The sequence below is a fragment of the Sander lucioperca genome, chromosome 2 (assembly GCF_008315115.2).
Source record: "Sander lucioperca isolate FBNREF2018 chromosome 2, SLUC_FBN_1.2, whole genome shotgun sequence".
Classification (NCBI taxonomy): Eukaryota; Metazoa; Chordata; class Actinopteri; order Perciformes; family Percidae; genus Sander; species Sander lucioperca.
This window is the reverse complement of record NC_050174.1, coordinates 6,337,311-6,350,098: the sequence shown is the minus strand read 5'-3', so window position 1 is coordinate 6,350,098 and position 12,788 is coordinate 6,337,311. Positions and strand designations below refer to the sequence as shown.

At 40.3% G+C, this 12,788-nt stretch overlaps 1 protein-coding gene across 5 annotated transcripts in view; it reads left to right on the top strand.

Annotated features, from left to right (window-relative positions):
- Positions 1–12,578, top strand: part of cltcl1 (clathrin, heavy chain-like 1) — a 30,652-nt gene extending 18,074 nt beyond the window's left edge. For 2 of the 5 annotated variants that reach the window (XM_031305696.2, XM_031305697.2), the window contains 16 exons: positions 40–274; positions 371–493; positions 589–734; positions 1,415–1,598; positions 2,050–2,242; positions 2,349–2,506; positions 2,629–2,793; positions 3,387–3,662; positions 4,311–4,460; positions 4,545–4,676; positions 4,791–4,901; positions 5,981–6,151; positions 6,449–6,670; positions 7,094–7,120; positions 10,169–10,244; positions 10,892–12,578. In XM_031305696.2, the coding sequence (XP_031161556.1) occupies positions 40–274; positions 371–493; positions 589–734; positions 1,415–1,598; positions 2,050–2,242; positions 2,349–2,506; positions 2,629–2,793; positions 3,387–3,662; positions 4,311–4,460; positions 4,545–4,676; positions 4,791–4,901; positions 5,981–6,151; positions 6,449–6,670; positions 7,094–7,120; positions 10,169–10,244; positions 10,892–11,016 (2,494 nt within the window). In that variant the 3' untranslated portion in view covers positions 11,017–12,578. Of the gene's footprint in view, positions 1–39; positions 275–370; positions 494–588; positions 735–1,414; positions 1,599–2,049; positions 2,243–2,348; positions 2,507–2,628; positions 2,794–3,386; positions 3,663–4,310; positions 4,461–4,544; positions 4,677–4,790; positions 4,902–5,980; positions 6,152–6,448; positions 6,671–7,093; positions 7,121–7,186; positions 7,264–10,168; positions 10,245–10,891 lie in introns of those variants that run through there. The other 3 variants (XM_031305699.2, XM_031305698.2, XR_004106032.2) reach the window with 2 other exon arrangements.
- Positions 12,579–12,788: the final 210 nt, after the last annotated feature.

Below are 12,788 nucleotides of genomic sequence, written 5' to 3'. Positions count from 1 at the left end.
GATTTTTCAAAACAGTGTGTATTTCCATTATCTTCTCAGGTTAAAACTTCTATTGCCATGGCTGGAGTCCCGTATCCACGATGGATGTGAGGAGCCGGCTACCCACAATGCCCTGGCAAAGATCTACATTGACAGCAACAACACACCCGAACGCTTCCTGAAGGAGAACACGTTCTACGATAGCGCCGTGGTCGGAAAATACTGCGAGAAGAGAGACCCCCACCTGGCCTGTGTGGCTTATGAGAGAGGACAGTGTGACCTGGAGCTCATCAAAGTGTGTACATCACATTATGCAGCATTTAGAGGATCATTTACATCATTCTAACATAGATACATCTTTAATCACTTGTTCACTATGTTTTCTTCTCAGGTGTGCAATGAGAACTCTTTATTCAAGAGTGAGGCTCGATATCTTGTGCGACGGAAAGATCCAGAGCTTTGGGCGAATGTGTTAGAAGAAAACAACCCCTTCAGAAGACAACTCATCGACCAGGTTAGGTGTCCTCCAGCTCCACTCCTGAAGTAATGCAGGATGTGAATGAGTGGTGTTTTTCCAATGTTTATTTGATGTATTCTATCTTATCTCAGGTGGTGCAGACAGCACTGTCAGAGACCCAGGACCCAGAGGAGGTGTCAGTCACAGTCAAGGCCTTCATGACTGCGGACCTGCCCAACGAGCTGATCGAACTGCTGGAGAAGATTGTACTTGATAACTCTGTCTTCAGTGAACACAGGTACAGCAGGCGGACAGCTTGTTAGGCATCATGATCAAATCCAATCAATATTTCTGTATATCTGTATCAGTGTCTCTGTGTCCTAACTGGCAGCGGTAGATGGCCGCCCACCTAGAGCCTGGGTCTGTCCAAGGTTACGTACTTACTTAAGCCCGTTACTCCGAGAAGGAGCTTAGGCCACTGACAATATTTCTCCACCATGTCCTGTTCTGTGCCAGCTTCTCCAGATCTTGCCATCTGTAGTCAGCTCTTTCCATCTCGGCTGTGACACTCCTCCTCCAGGTGTTTCTTGGTCTCCCTCTACCACGTTTGCCCTGTGGGTTCCACTGCAGGGCTTGGCGTGTGATGGAATTCTTTGGTTTCCGCAATGTGTGCCCAATCCATCCCCATTTTCGTTTCTTTATTTCCACTTCTATTGCTGTCCAAGGTTACTGCCTGTAAAAAGGAAATTTTTCCTCGCCACTGTCGCACCAAATGCTTGCTTGTGGGAAATTAAAATTGTTTGGTCTTTGTAAATTATAGTGTGGCCTAAACCTACTCTATCTGTAAAATGTCCTGAGATAACTCCTGTTGTGATTTGACACTATAAATACAATTGAATTGAATTGAAAATTGAATAATAATTTAACCACATTACTTGTCATCTTTTTAATAATCCCCCTGTTCTGGGTATTTCCCAGAAACCTCCAGAACCTGCTGATTTTGACGGCCATCAAGGCCGACCGTACTCGTGTGATGGAGTACATTAACAAGCTAGACAACTACGACGCTCCAGACATTGCTAATATTGCCATCAGCAATGAGCTCTTTGAAGAAGCGTTTGCCATTTTCAAGAAGTTTGATGTCAACACCTCAGCCATACAGGTAAAATAAAAGCTATACTGCTCCAGCTGCACTGATAATATTATTTTAAATTCCAAGTTCTTCAGTAAGTGTATTGGCTAAAGTTGAATACTGATCAGAGTACTTCTTTTATTTGATATTCCGCAGTATAACATGAATGTAAAAAGTTACATTAATATATGCATCAGTTATCTTGATTACCCCAAGTTGTAACATTTTTATCATCTTTTTCTTATTGTAAGGAATCTTGTCACTTACACATTTTTAGCAGAGGATTTGTATAACTCTCCCCAAGGCTCAGACCATTGAAAGTATTGATTAATTTGCCAATGCTGAGTATGAGTATTTAAAATCTGTATTGGCAATTGATGCTGCAGGTTGTATTATTGCATCTTTCTTAAAACTTTCTTTTAATCTCATACCTGTATGTCAGATTGTATAATGCAACTCTCTCCTTTCCTCATGTCTCTAGGTATTGATAGAGCACATAGGGAACTTAGATCGTGCCTATGAGTTTGCTGAGCGCTGTAATGAGCCTGCGGTGTGGAGCCAGTTAGCCAGAGCTCAGCTACAAAGAGACCTGGTCAAGGAGGCCATTGACTCGTATATCAAAGCCGTTGACCCTTCAGCGTACATGGAGGTGGTCAACGCAGCCAGCAAGAACAGTAAGCCTTTGCTTTGTAGTATAACTGTTACACGCCAGCAGCTCACAATAATTGTCTTTCTTGTGTGATTGATCTGAGTTGACCTTTAAGGTGGTGTGTTTTGCAGATAACTGGGAAGACTTGGTTAAATTCCTTCAGATGGCTCGAAAGAAAGCGAGAGAGTCTTACGTGGAGACAGAGCTGATCTTTGCTTTAGCTAAAACGAACCGTCTGGCGGAGCTGGAAGAGTTTGTCAGTGGGCCCAACAATGCTCACATACAGCAGGTAAGAAAAACATCACAGCTGTAGCGGTAAGAGGATTATGTAGCAGAATGTGCATGCTGTTCTTTGCCTTACACCTGGTAGTAACTGCACATCTATCTGCTAATTTCTCTCTCTTTCTCCAGGTGGGCGATAGATGTTATGATGAGGGAATGTATGAAGCAGCCAAGCTCTTGTACAACAATGTGTCCAACTTTGCTCGCCTCGCATCCACACTAGTCCACCTCGGAGAGTACCAGGCAGCTGTGGACAGTGCGAGGAAAGCCAACAGCACACGTACATGGAAGGAGGTAACTGGCCCACAAAAAAGTTTAGCCTCTTTTCAACTGGCCTTTGCCTGACAATGGATTATTGGGAATCTTTCTTTTTCGTTATAGAAGGTTTTATCATCTTTTATCTCTGTCTAAAACGCTGAAACGTGATACTGCATATTCTAAGATAAAATAGTATCTGATACTGTATTGGCTTGTCAAATTTGAGCACCTACCCATACCCAACTGATATATCCGACTTGGTCTTCAGTATTACAACATTGCCTGGAAAAGTAAACAAACATTGATGACCTCATGCCAGGTCTGCCATTTAAGGTAACTGAATGCTAATTTAATTGGTATAATACCATATTGGGAGTTTTCCGATGGCGGGAACGCTCTCAGATAAACATCAGTCTTTTATTATCCCATATCATGTGAACAAGCCAGAGAAGCACTGTTAGAGCCTCATGGGAGATGTAGTTTTTGAATGCTAGCAACCTGATTAGATTTATTTTTATTTTTGTCAACATGAAGATATATTCATTTTTCGCTATTTAGTATAGTTGTAGATTCTCATTTATTAGAATATGGACAGAAGATTTCAGGAATATCCTCTCTCCGATCATCAGGTGTGTTTTGCATGTGTGGATGGCGAGGAGTTTCGGCTGGCACAAATCTGCGGCCTTCACATAGTGATCCACGCTGACGAGCTGGAGGACCTGATCAGCTACTATCAGGACCGCGGGTACTATGAGGAACTCATTGCTCTGCTGGAGGCTGCGCTGGGTCTGGAGAGGGCCCACATGGGCATGTTCACCGAGCTCGCCATCCTCTACTCAAAGTTCAAGCCTCAGAAGATGAGGGAGCACCTGGAGCTCTTCTGGTCCAGAGTCAACATCCCAAAGGTAGAGCATGCCTCTGTGTCTGTTCGGTTTCTAAACAATTCTGTCTTTTTTAAAAAAGTCAAAGAGTTCTTCACACACAAGGAGGCTGCTCGTGTGCCATGAACTCCTTTGATTTATTACTCTGCAAAGATTTCTGCTTCTTCTCAGCACCCTGAAAGGAAAGTAATAGTGAGCACAGAAGATCCTTTCAAAATGGTTGCCTTGAAAGTACTAGATTTAAAAAAAAAGAAAAAAAAAGAAGTACGTGTTTAAAATGTAGTACCTGCATTGGTCAACATTCCTCAGTTTGTTGGACTTCATCCTGTTGATTTATCAACACTCACGATTAAAAACCCAAACATACATGTCAGCTACCAAGGTAGGGGAATTAAAAAATCATACTTACCCGATTTTTGGCTCTAACAACGTCTTGTGTTAAAAACAGGTTTAGAGTTATGTCTTTTCATTTGTTTGATCTTGTGAGGAGTTTTTCTGCTTCTCTAAAGCACTTTAGATTTTGAGAAAAGGGTCTATATAATGTCATGTTTTAGCCAAATATACCAAATTTGAGTCCATGAATTTAATCAAACAAAACTTTGACAGAAAGACTGCTCCAGTTTGAAACCTGACTGACTTTGACATTGTTCTGCGTTTTTCTGTGTCTACCAGGTTCTTCGTGCAGCAGAGCAGTCTCATCTGTGGGCAGAGCTGGTTTTCCTCTATGATAAATATGAGGAGTTTGACAACGCTGCCATCACAATGATGTCTCATCCGACAGATGCTTGGAAAGAAGGGCTGTTCAAGGACATTATTGCCAAGGTAAAAGTGTGACTGAACTGTTCATTTCCTTCTCAAACATCTTTACATTTTGTGATCTTTATATGTATCATTATTTCTCCTCAGGTTGCCAATGTGGAGTTGTACTATAAATGTCTTTCCTTCTACCTGGAATACAAACCCCTCTTTCTGAATGACCTGTTGACCATTCTGTCTCCGCGGTTGGACCACAGCCGAGCTGTCACATTTTTCAGCAAGGTAACCAGCGGCGAGGTCAACCACTGTGAACCAAACCTTCTGTATTTTTCTTTACATTCAGTATGCAGTGAAAAACATGATTGACATGATTACGGGTTGTTTTTGCTTGACCAGGTGAACCAGCTGAAGTTGATCAAGCCTTACCTGAGGTCTGTCCAGAATCACAACAACAAGTCCGTCAATGAAGCCCTCAACAACCTGCTGACAGAGGAGGAAGACTACCAGGTCTCTCAGCCATTTTGTTACTGATGTTTATTTTTATTTTATTTATTTCAGGTTAATTTATCAGGGACAATGCACACTAATAATACATAAAAGTAAAATGAGCCAGAATTAGCCAGGAGGCTATTTTACATCTGCTGTCCCTGGACTGGTGGTAAGAGTTCACCCTAAAAAGAGATAAAAGTATTAAGCTATCTATAATACATACAGATTTGGCCCTATACAATAAAAGTTGATTATACTAATGCTAAAAGACAACCACATAAAAACAAGAACAGCTGGTTAAGATCAACACCAGGACACACACACACACACACACACACACACACACACACACACACACACACACACACACACACACACACACACACACACACACACACACTGAGCTGAACTGTCAAACCAGATAACAAACAAAGCACAATAGCACTGACATACATTTTGGTGGACATGCACAAAAACAACATTGCTGGGACAGTAACAAGCAATAGAAGATTTGTGAATAGTGACAATCTCACAGGCAGAGCAGGAGAGATGGCAGCAAGTTTAAGTGCCTAAATTAATATTGACAATGCTGACTACTTGTTAGCCACTTCTTTAAGTTATGTTTAAAAGAGGCATATGTTTTAAAATTTCTAATGTGGCTTGGGATGGAGTACCACCAACGAGTAGCCTTATCTGATAAAGCTGTTTGACCAAATGCACTTTTCCTTAACGGGACAACGCAGTTGCCTCTTGCTGCACTCCATGTGGACCTGTAACCAGTTGGTGCTGTGTTCACAAACCGTCTCAATACAATACAACGTTGAAAATAGAAGGTAGACATAATAATGGCAACACATGATGAAAAGAGACTTAAACTTTCCCAGTAGCTATTCAGTTATTTTGCCTATCCCCTGCATGTTGTAGATGACTTGAGTATTGAAATAGTACATTTAAATAGTGGTAAATTTACCCAGCTTCTGTGGTCACTAGTTCGCATTGCTGATCTCCGGTTACAAGAAACTAACTGGTTCAGGTATCCCTTGTCTCACTTTTTGGTCTGTGATGTAATATTCTTTCATTATGTGTGTTATCCACAGGGCCTGAGAGCATCCATCGATGCCTATGACAACTTTGATACCATTGGCCTGGCGCAGAGGTTAGAGAAACATGAACTGATTGAGTTCAGGCGTATTGCTGCCTACCTGTACAAGGGCAACAACCGCTGGAGACAGAGTGTAGAGCTCTGCAAGAAGGACAAACTCTACAAGGTAAGGAAAAAAAATGAATGACAATATTTGAGAAAAGCTCTTGCACGTACCTCCATGTTCCTATAGATGGCACTGTTTGTTTGTTTATTCGTTAGATAGATAGAAGATATACAGTATCTGGAGATACAGTAGATACATGGACCAACTAACATCAAGTAAAGACAGGAAAAGCAAATCATGTCAGTGCTTTTCTCTCCAGAAGCCAGGTCTTCACAGAAACGATTGTTTAGACAACTTCTAAAACTTGCATGAATGCTTTAATGACAATTAAACACACTGTATTCCCATCTTTCCCAGGATGCAATGCTGTATGTCGCAGAATCTAAGGATGCAGAGCTGGCAGAGACTCTGCTCCAGTGGTTCCTGGAGGAGGGCAGGAAGGAGTGCTTCGCTGCCTGCCTGTTCGCCTCCTATGACCTGCTGCACCCTGACGTGGTGCTGGAGCTGGCCTGGAGGCACAACATCATGGACTTTGCCATGCCATACTTCATCCAGGTCATGAGAGAGTACCTGACAAAGGTTAGTTCTCCACTGAAGAACAATACAAAGAGTTATTGTTCTTTATTGTTAATTTTAAGTTTCGGTTTTAACATAAAAGTATTATTTAATTATAGTATTTCTTTTAGAGGAAACAAGTTTGAAATTCTGCATTTTTACTGTGTACCAAAATTGGTTTATTTTTCTTAAATTGTTTAATTTCCTGAAGAAACCTGTACTGACAGGTGAGAGGTGGACAATAGTCTGTAATATCTCCTGGAGGTATTGACAAACAGGTCATACTGGGAATTGTAGTTTACAGAGATAAGGCTTTCTTATGTACTGTAATGGTAGTTAAGTGTATATTTGCCAGTGAACTCCCTCTGGTGTCCATGATGATTCCTAAAATGTTGACCTGTAGACATGTGAGGTCACTTGAGGTCATCTCTTTGGGTTCTTTTCCAGGTTGATGAGTTTGCAGCGAAGGTGACGGTCTCTGGCCCTCTTTTTATTTCTCTTATGTGTTCTGTCTCTTTTTTGTTGTAACTTATCTCTTAGGTTTCTGATGTAGGAACCTAGCATGGACTGTAGACTGAGTACGGCCTAACTAGCTCTGGTCTTGGAGAACTGTAGTGGTTTGTGCAGGCTTTTGTTCCACTTCAGCACCAACACAACATGTTTTTAATACATTGGCATTGCATTCTTATTTTCAAATAAAGGCTTTCAGCAGAGAAGCAGAGACAGATTTATGAAAATATTAAATAGGCGAAAGCGAGATGAGCACTGCTGTCTATTGATTCTCAGTGCAAAAATAAAAAAGCAACAGGCTAAATGTGAAAATAGGTCATTGCAATCTGAAGTAGCATCTCTTCTTTTGCAGTTTCTACCATGGAGCTGATTAGAGAGAAAGTGCATGACTAGAACAGTTTAAGAACCATTATATGAAGGAATATATGTTAACAATGCAAATATAATTAGCTGCTACAGTTAAGGAAGATGGGTGCTGCTTATGTGGGATTAAAAAAATTCATAATGTGCAATAGTTTGGTAGGTTATAATGTATTTTCTATAGACCCCTAACTTGCCGGCATTTTATGATTGAAGGTTGAACTGACTTCAAGATTTACACTGTTTCCAGGAGGTGTAATATGGTCTAAAGAGTCTCGGACCAGTTGAGAGCCCACTAACTTTAAACGCTGTGTTGATGGAGTCAAAGCCTGTGCACCATCTTGTTCTTCAGGACCAGGACTAGCCTGTCCTGGCCTGACAGATACCTCTCACCCTCTAACTCCTCTCTTTTGGGGCTGCATCTACATATGTAGTGTTAAGTGGCATTAAAAAAAAACCTAACAATTTCAGTTGTGCTGATGAAAAATCATGAGAGTTTTTTCCACCTGGCTAATGCTCTCCAAAGACCAGACATGAATGCAGATAAAGAGAGCGAGCCACTCTAGACTTGTTAGATGCATCCCCATGTTTCTAACTCCAGGTTAACAAGTTTTAGTTTCAAATATTTAACTGTTAGACCAGTGCAGGGCTACAAATACTAACTAAAAGTTCCTCTGTCTATGGGGAAATCCTCTCAGTCTATTTCAGCTAATCAGAATTTTCAAAAGACCAAATGCTTTGTTGCATAAATGACTGGTCAAACTGGTTGTGATGGAATCAGTGCAGCCATTCAGGAAGTGAAATAGCAACTTATTTTTTTAGGAGTAGTTGAACACCAAATACCAAGAGACAGCAGTAAAGTTGTACCAACATTTTGTGTTGGCAATCGATAGGCAGCATAGCCAAATTATGTCTTGTTTTATATACAAAAAATACATCCATTTCTATTTTTCAAATCTGCATTTCAGAAATTATTTTTCATTCACACACTATATAATGTTTTCTCATATACAGAAAAGTGCATTACAGGTGCTCTTTAACCATTTCACCCTTTTGTCCAATTTATTTTTCTTGAGTTAAGTCATGATTTCTTAAAAATGATGACTCAACAGAAATTCAACCTTTTTTATTCTAAATTATTTAACAGAACCATTGTTTACATTAATCTCAACTTACATCAGAAACCTTTTGTATTCAGCTGTCTCCGAAGTTGAAGCACAATGCCGGATTATTGCTTTGCGCTTAATGACAAGGAAAATTGGCACTACAACCAACTCACTGCACAAACACTGTATGCCTGGCAAAGGATGAGCTTAACCTGTGAGCTAATATATAGCTTGGTTTTAGAACAGCAGAATGAAAAACACTGTTCAGGAGGGCCTGCTCACAGGATGCATGTGGAAGCTTTGTCATTTATTGATTTGGTAACTGTGAATGGCTGGAAATGTAGCATCAGCAGATAGGCATGTATAGCTTCTCCTTTACTTAATACACAATGTAATATTTCTTTAACCTTGAATCCTACTATAATTTTACTTTTAAAGGGTCAGTTCACCCAAATACCAAAACAAAATAAAACATTTCCCTCAGTGGTTTCTAGCCATGGTGTAGTTTTGGTATTCTTTGCTGAGTTTTTGCAGTACCTGACATTGCCCTGTCCCATTGCTGTGAATCTGCTTTTATTTCTGGTGCCATTTTAGACATTTTAGAAAATCAAAAAGCAGTGCCTTTCCAAATACGATGTCCTTGTTATCTTATTATTCATAATAACCCACATACCTTGTTGTCAACAGAGTTCATTGGAAACTATTTTCTGCAGAATGTGAAAAATGGTGACAACTGTCAACAGTGAGGTCTGAGAATTATTTGATGAGGAACAAGGACATCGAATCTGGAGAGAGACATTGCTTTGGAGGGTTTTTTAAATGTAATTGTAGTGCTTTAAGCAGGATAAATTAAATGTTATTCCACAAATTGGGGTGATAGGAGTAAAAGTCATTCTCAGCAGTCACTACCTGCATGGTTAGATAACACTAGGGGTTATTTTGTTTTTTGTGTGATTTGGAAAAATGGGCCCTTTTTTCTTGACTTAACATTTGTACTGGGAGCTGCATTAGAAATTCTCACCAAACCTGCATGGCATCTTCTCTCAGGTAACCTTAGCTGCACTGTGAAGTATTGTGTGTAGTTTTGTCTTTCAGAAGTGGGTATGATATATGTACCATGTTAACCAGTCATATTTATCAGCATTTATTTGTGTAATATGAAATGTAAACTTTAGTGTAGTCTTACAACTGAAGCATTTTGAGTTTCTGGTCTATTGTATAACATCAAATAAATTGCAATTTAAATAAAACTGGCACACTGTGATCACTACATTGTAGGTGTCTAGCAAAAATCTTTTATTTAGAATATTTTCTTTTTTATTGACAGCTGTTTTATGATGTTACTAATGGGCCATGGGACACATTTTGAAATTTGCATTTGAAATCTTTGCTTGGATTTAAGTTTAAACAGCCTGCAAAGCTGAGTACATGGAGTTACAAGGTTTCCTCAGGATACCTACAATGTATGAAATCACGCTTTTTTTTGTAATCTGCGGCGTGTGAGTGAGCCTTGTCTGATCTATTCTCTTGTCTTTGTTGCCCTCAGGTGGACAAACTGGAGGAGGCAGACAGCCAAAGGAAAACTGAAGAGGATGTGACAGAGCCTCAGCCGATAGTGTTTGGTATGTTAGGTTTACAGGCAGACAATTGTGGTTCCTAAATAGGAGAACACTGCCTCCCACTGTGATAACAGCAGGATGTGAGCTGCTGTATTTATCTGTCTGTAACAAACTGTCTGTAAAACCTGGGTGGAAAATGGCTGCTATTGTCTTTTCCAGATGAAAATGAGGCAGAGAAGATTTTTTTGTTTGTTTGTGAAGAAACAACATAATTGAATTGTTTTTGCAATTGCACATTTTGTATGTCTATCTGTTTTTACATTTTACAATATTAAAAATAATGAATGTTGCCTCCAGCCAAGTTTACCCATATTGAACAAAGACACCTGTTTGTGATCAAGCCAGCAGCAATTGTTGTCATTCAGTAAGAGCTTTTATCCTATGATAATCAGGACACACCACTGGTGCCCGGAAAAAAAATGTTTTACATCACCATTAACAACATTAACTGCTCTTTGAGCACTGCATGATGAAACTTTCATTAACTGAAAATCTAATTACTAAGACATCCGTTTTTGTAAAAAAAAAAAAAAGATCTTTGTGAAAGGCAGTAAACAAAAACTGTGTAGGAATGCGCACTTATTTAAAAAAAATTTTTTTTAACTTTTGTCTATTAGCATGTAACCCTGTGTGTGTGTTTGTGTGAGCAGGCCAGCAGCTGATGTTGCCTGCCTCTCCTGCTCCAGTGGCTCCCCAGCCAGCTTACCCAGGCTATGGCTACCCCGCCGCCCCTGTGGGCTTCCCCGCTCAGCCCGCTTATGGCTTCAACATGTAGAGGCCTGACCCTGCCTCTACCACCCCTCTCCCCCTGCACACACTCACACACCTTGGACCTGAACCAGACTGAACCGTGCTGCTCTTGGTCACAACTGGCGGCACAGAGACCCATGAAACTTAACCGGGCCTTCATTCCCAATGAGACTCCACTGAAACTGCAATAGAAACCCTTCACCTCTACTTCCTCCACACACACTTCAGAAGGACTGGCTGTTGCAAGGCTGTTGGACCATCCCTCCCTCACTACTCTCTCTTTTCCACTTGGACATTATATCTGCATCACTGATCTACACAGCATGCAGTCACCTCTCAGCTCTTAGAGGAATTAACATACCGAAGATAACATTAGTGACACCAAACCACTCTGTCCTGTTGCTGTTCCATGTAGACTTTATTAACCATAGAGCAGCTTTTTTTTATTTTTTCCTAGAGATTCAGCACTGATGAGGAAGAGACTTTGTTATTGAGGAGTGGAGGGGGCATGCGTGTGTCTCCCCCCTCCCTCCTAAAGCACTGCTACAGCCTTATGTAGTTTGATGAGGTGGCAAAACATGGGCTAATTTGTTCATGTTTAATTTCACAACTGTCTCATGCTCTGATTAGAAAGATGGCTACTGTGCAATAGTTTTGTTTGTCCTCTCTCAACAGGTACAAAATGTTTGCTGTATACGGACTAAGAACACTTGTCTATGAGGTTATGGTACTGTCTGTGTATGTATGTGTGTGTGTGAGTGTGTGTGTTTAGCCTCTAAAGCCTTTGAGGGATATGTCACCAAAACAAGAGACACTCAATAAAATGTCCACCCCCTTGCAGCTGCAAACCTTTCGCTGGGTCAGAGCGGTCGATCTCGGACTCCGGATATCTGGAGTTTCAGGATGCTTGTGACAAAAAGACAAAAGAAAGAAAGGAGGTGAAATAAAAAATAATGCTATATGCTGTAGTCTGTGCATGTGCTGCCAAATTATAATGCTGCAACCAGGAGCACAATTTTCATGTTACTCTCAAGTATATTAAGTATTACTAATGTGTCAAAAACAAAGTGATGTTCGATGAAACTTTGTCACCCGACTAACAGAAAGCAGTAATGAAGCTCTGACAGACTTGAGGAGATGACATTAGCTCACATCCTGGTGCCAGTTGATTTAAAAAAAAAAAAAAAAATGATTCTTCTGAAAACGGTGTATAATTTAAGATGTACTGAAATACCTAACTAATCCAATAAGTCAAATATTATGGAAATCTATATGTACTGTCTATAGTGTGTTGTTGTAGCCTTAAAAAGCATAATGATTTTTGTAAGAAAATGACAAAATGCAAAAACAGCAGGTTAATAAATGGCAAAGTCTTGAGGCAAGGCTGCTCAAAGTGGTGACAGTTCAGTTGATTGTTTACTTCCTGTGTTGTCCGACAGTATACGATACACTGAGTTCTGTCCTGCAGTGGTGTCAATTTTGGATTTGTCAAAACAGAAAGCAAAAGCCTGAGCTGCACACAAAGCACTACCTTTATCTGCACAAAAGTCATGCATACAGAAAGAGGAATAAAGTTTACACACAATGCTGTTGGTGCATTTTTGTAGTTCATTCACATCAAGAGACATATTTACAAGCCTCTATTGTCTGTGTTTCTGGAGGTCGGTGTGGAGTTTTACAGTTGTGAACATTGTTTATGCCAGGGGTTTTCTGCTGCACCCTTATTTCCAGCTCTTTCTGGGCCCAGACTACATTTTAGTAACCAAGCTGCCAAAACCTGATTGATGGTTTCTGTCT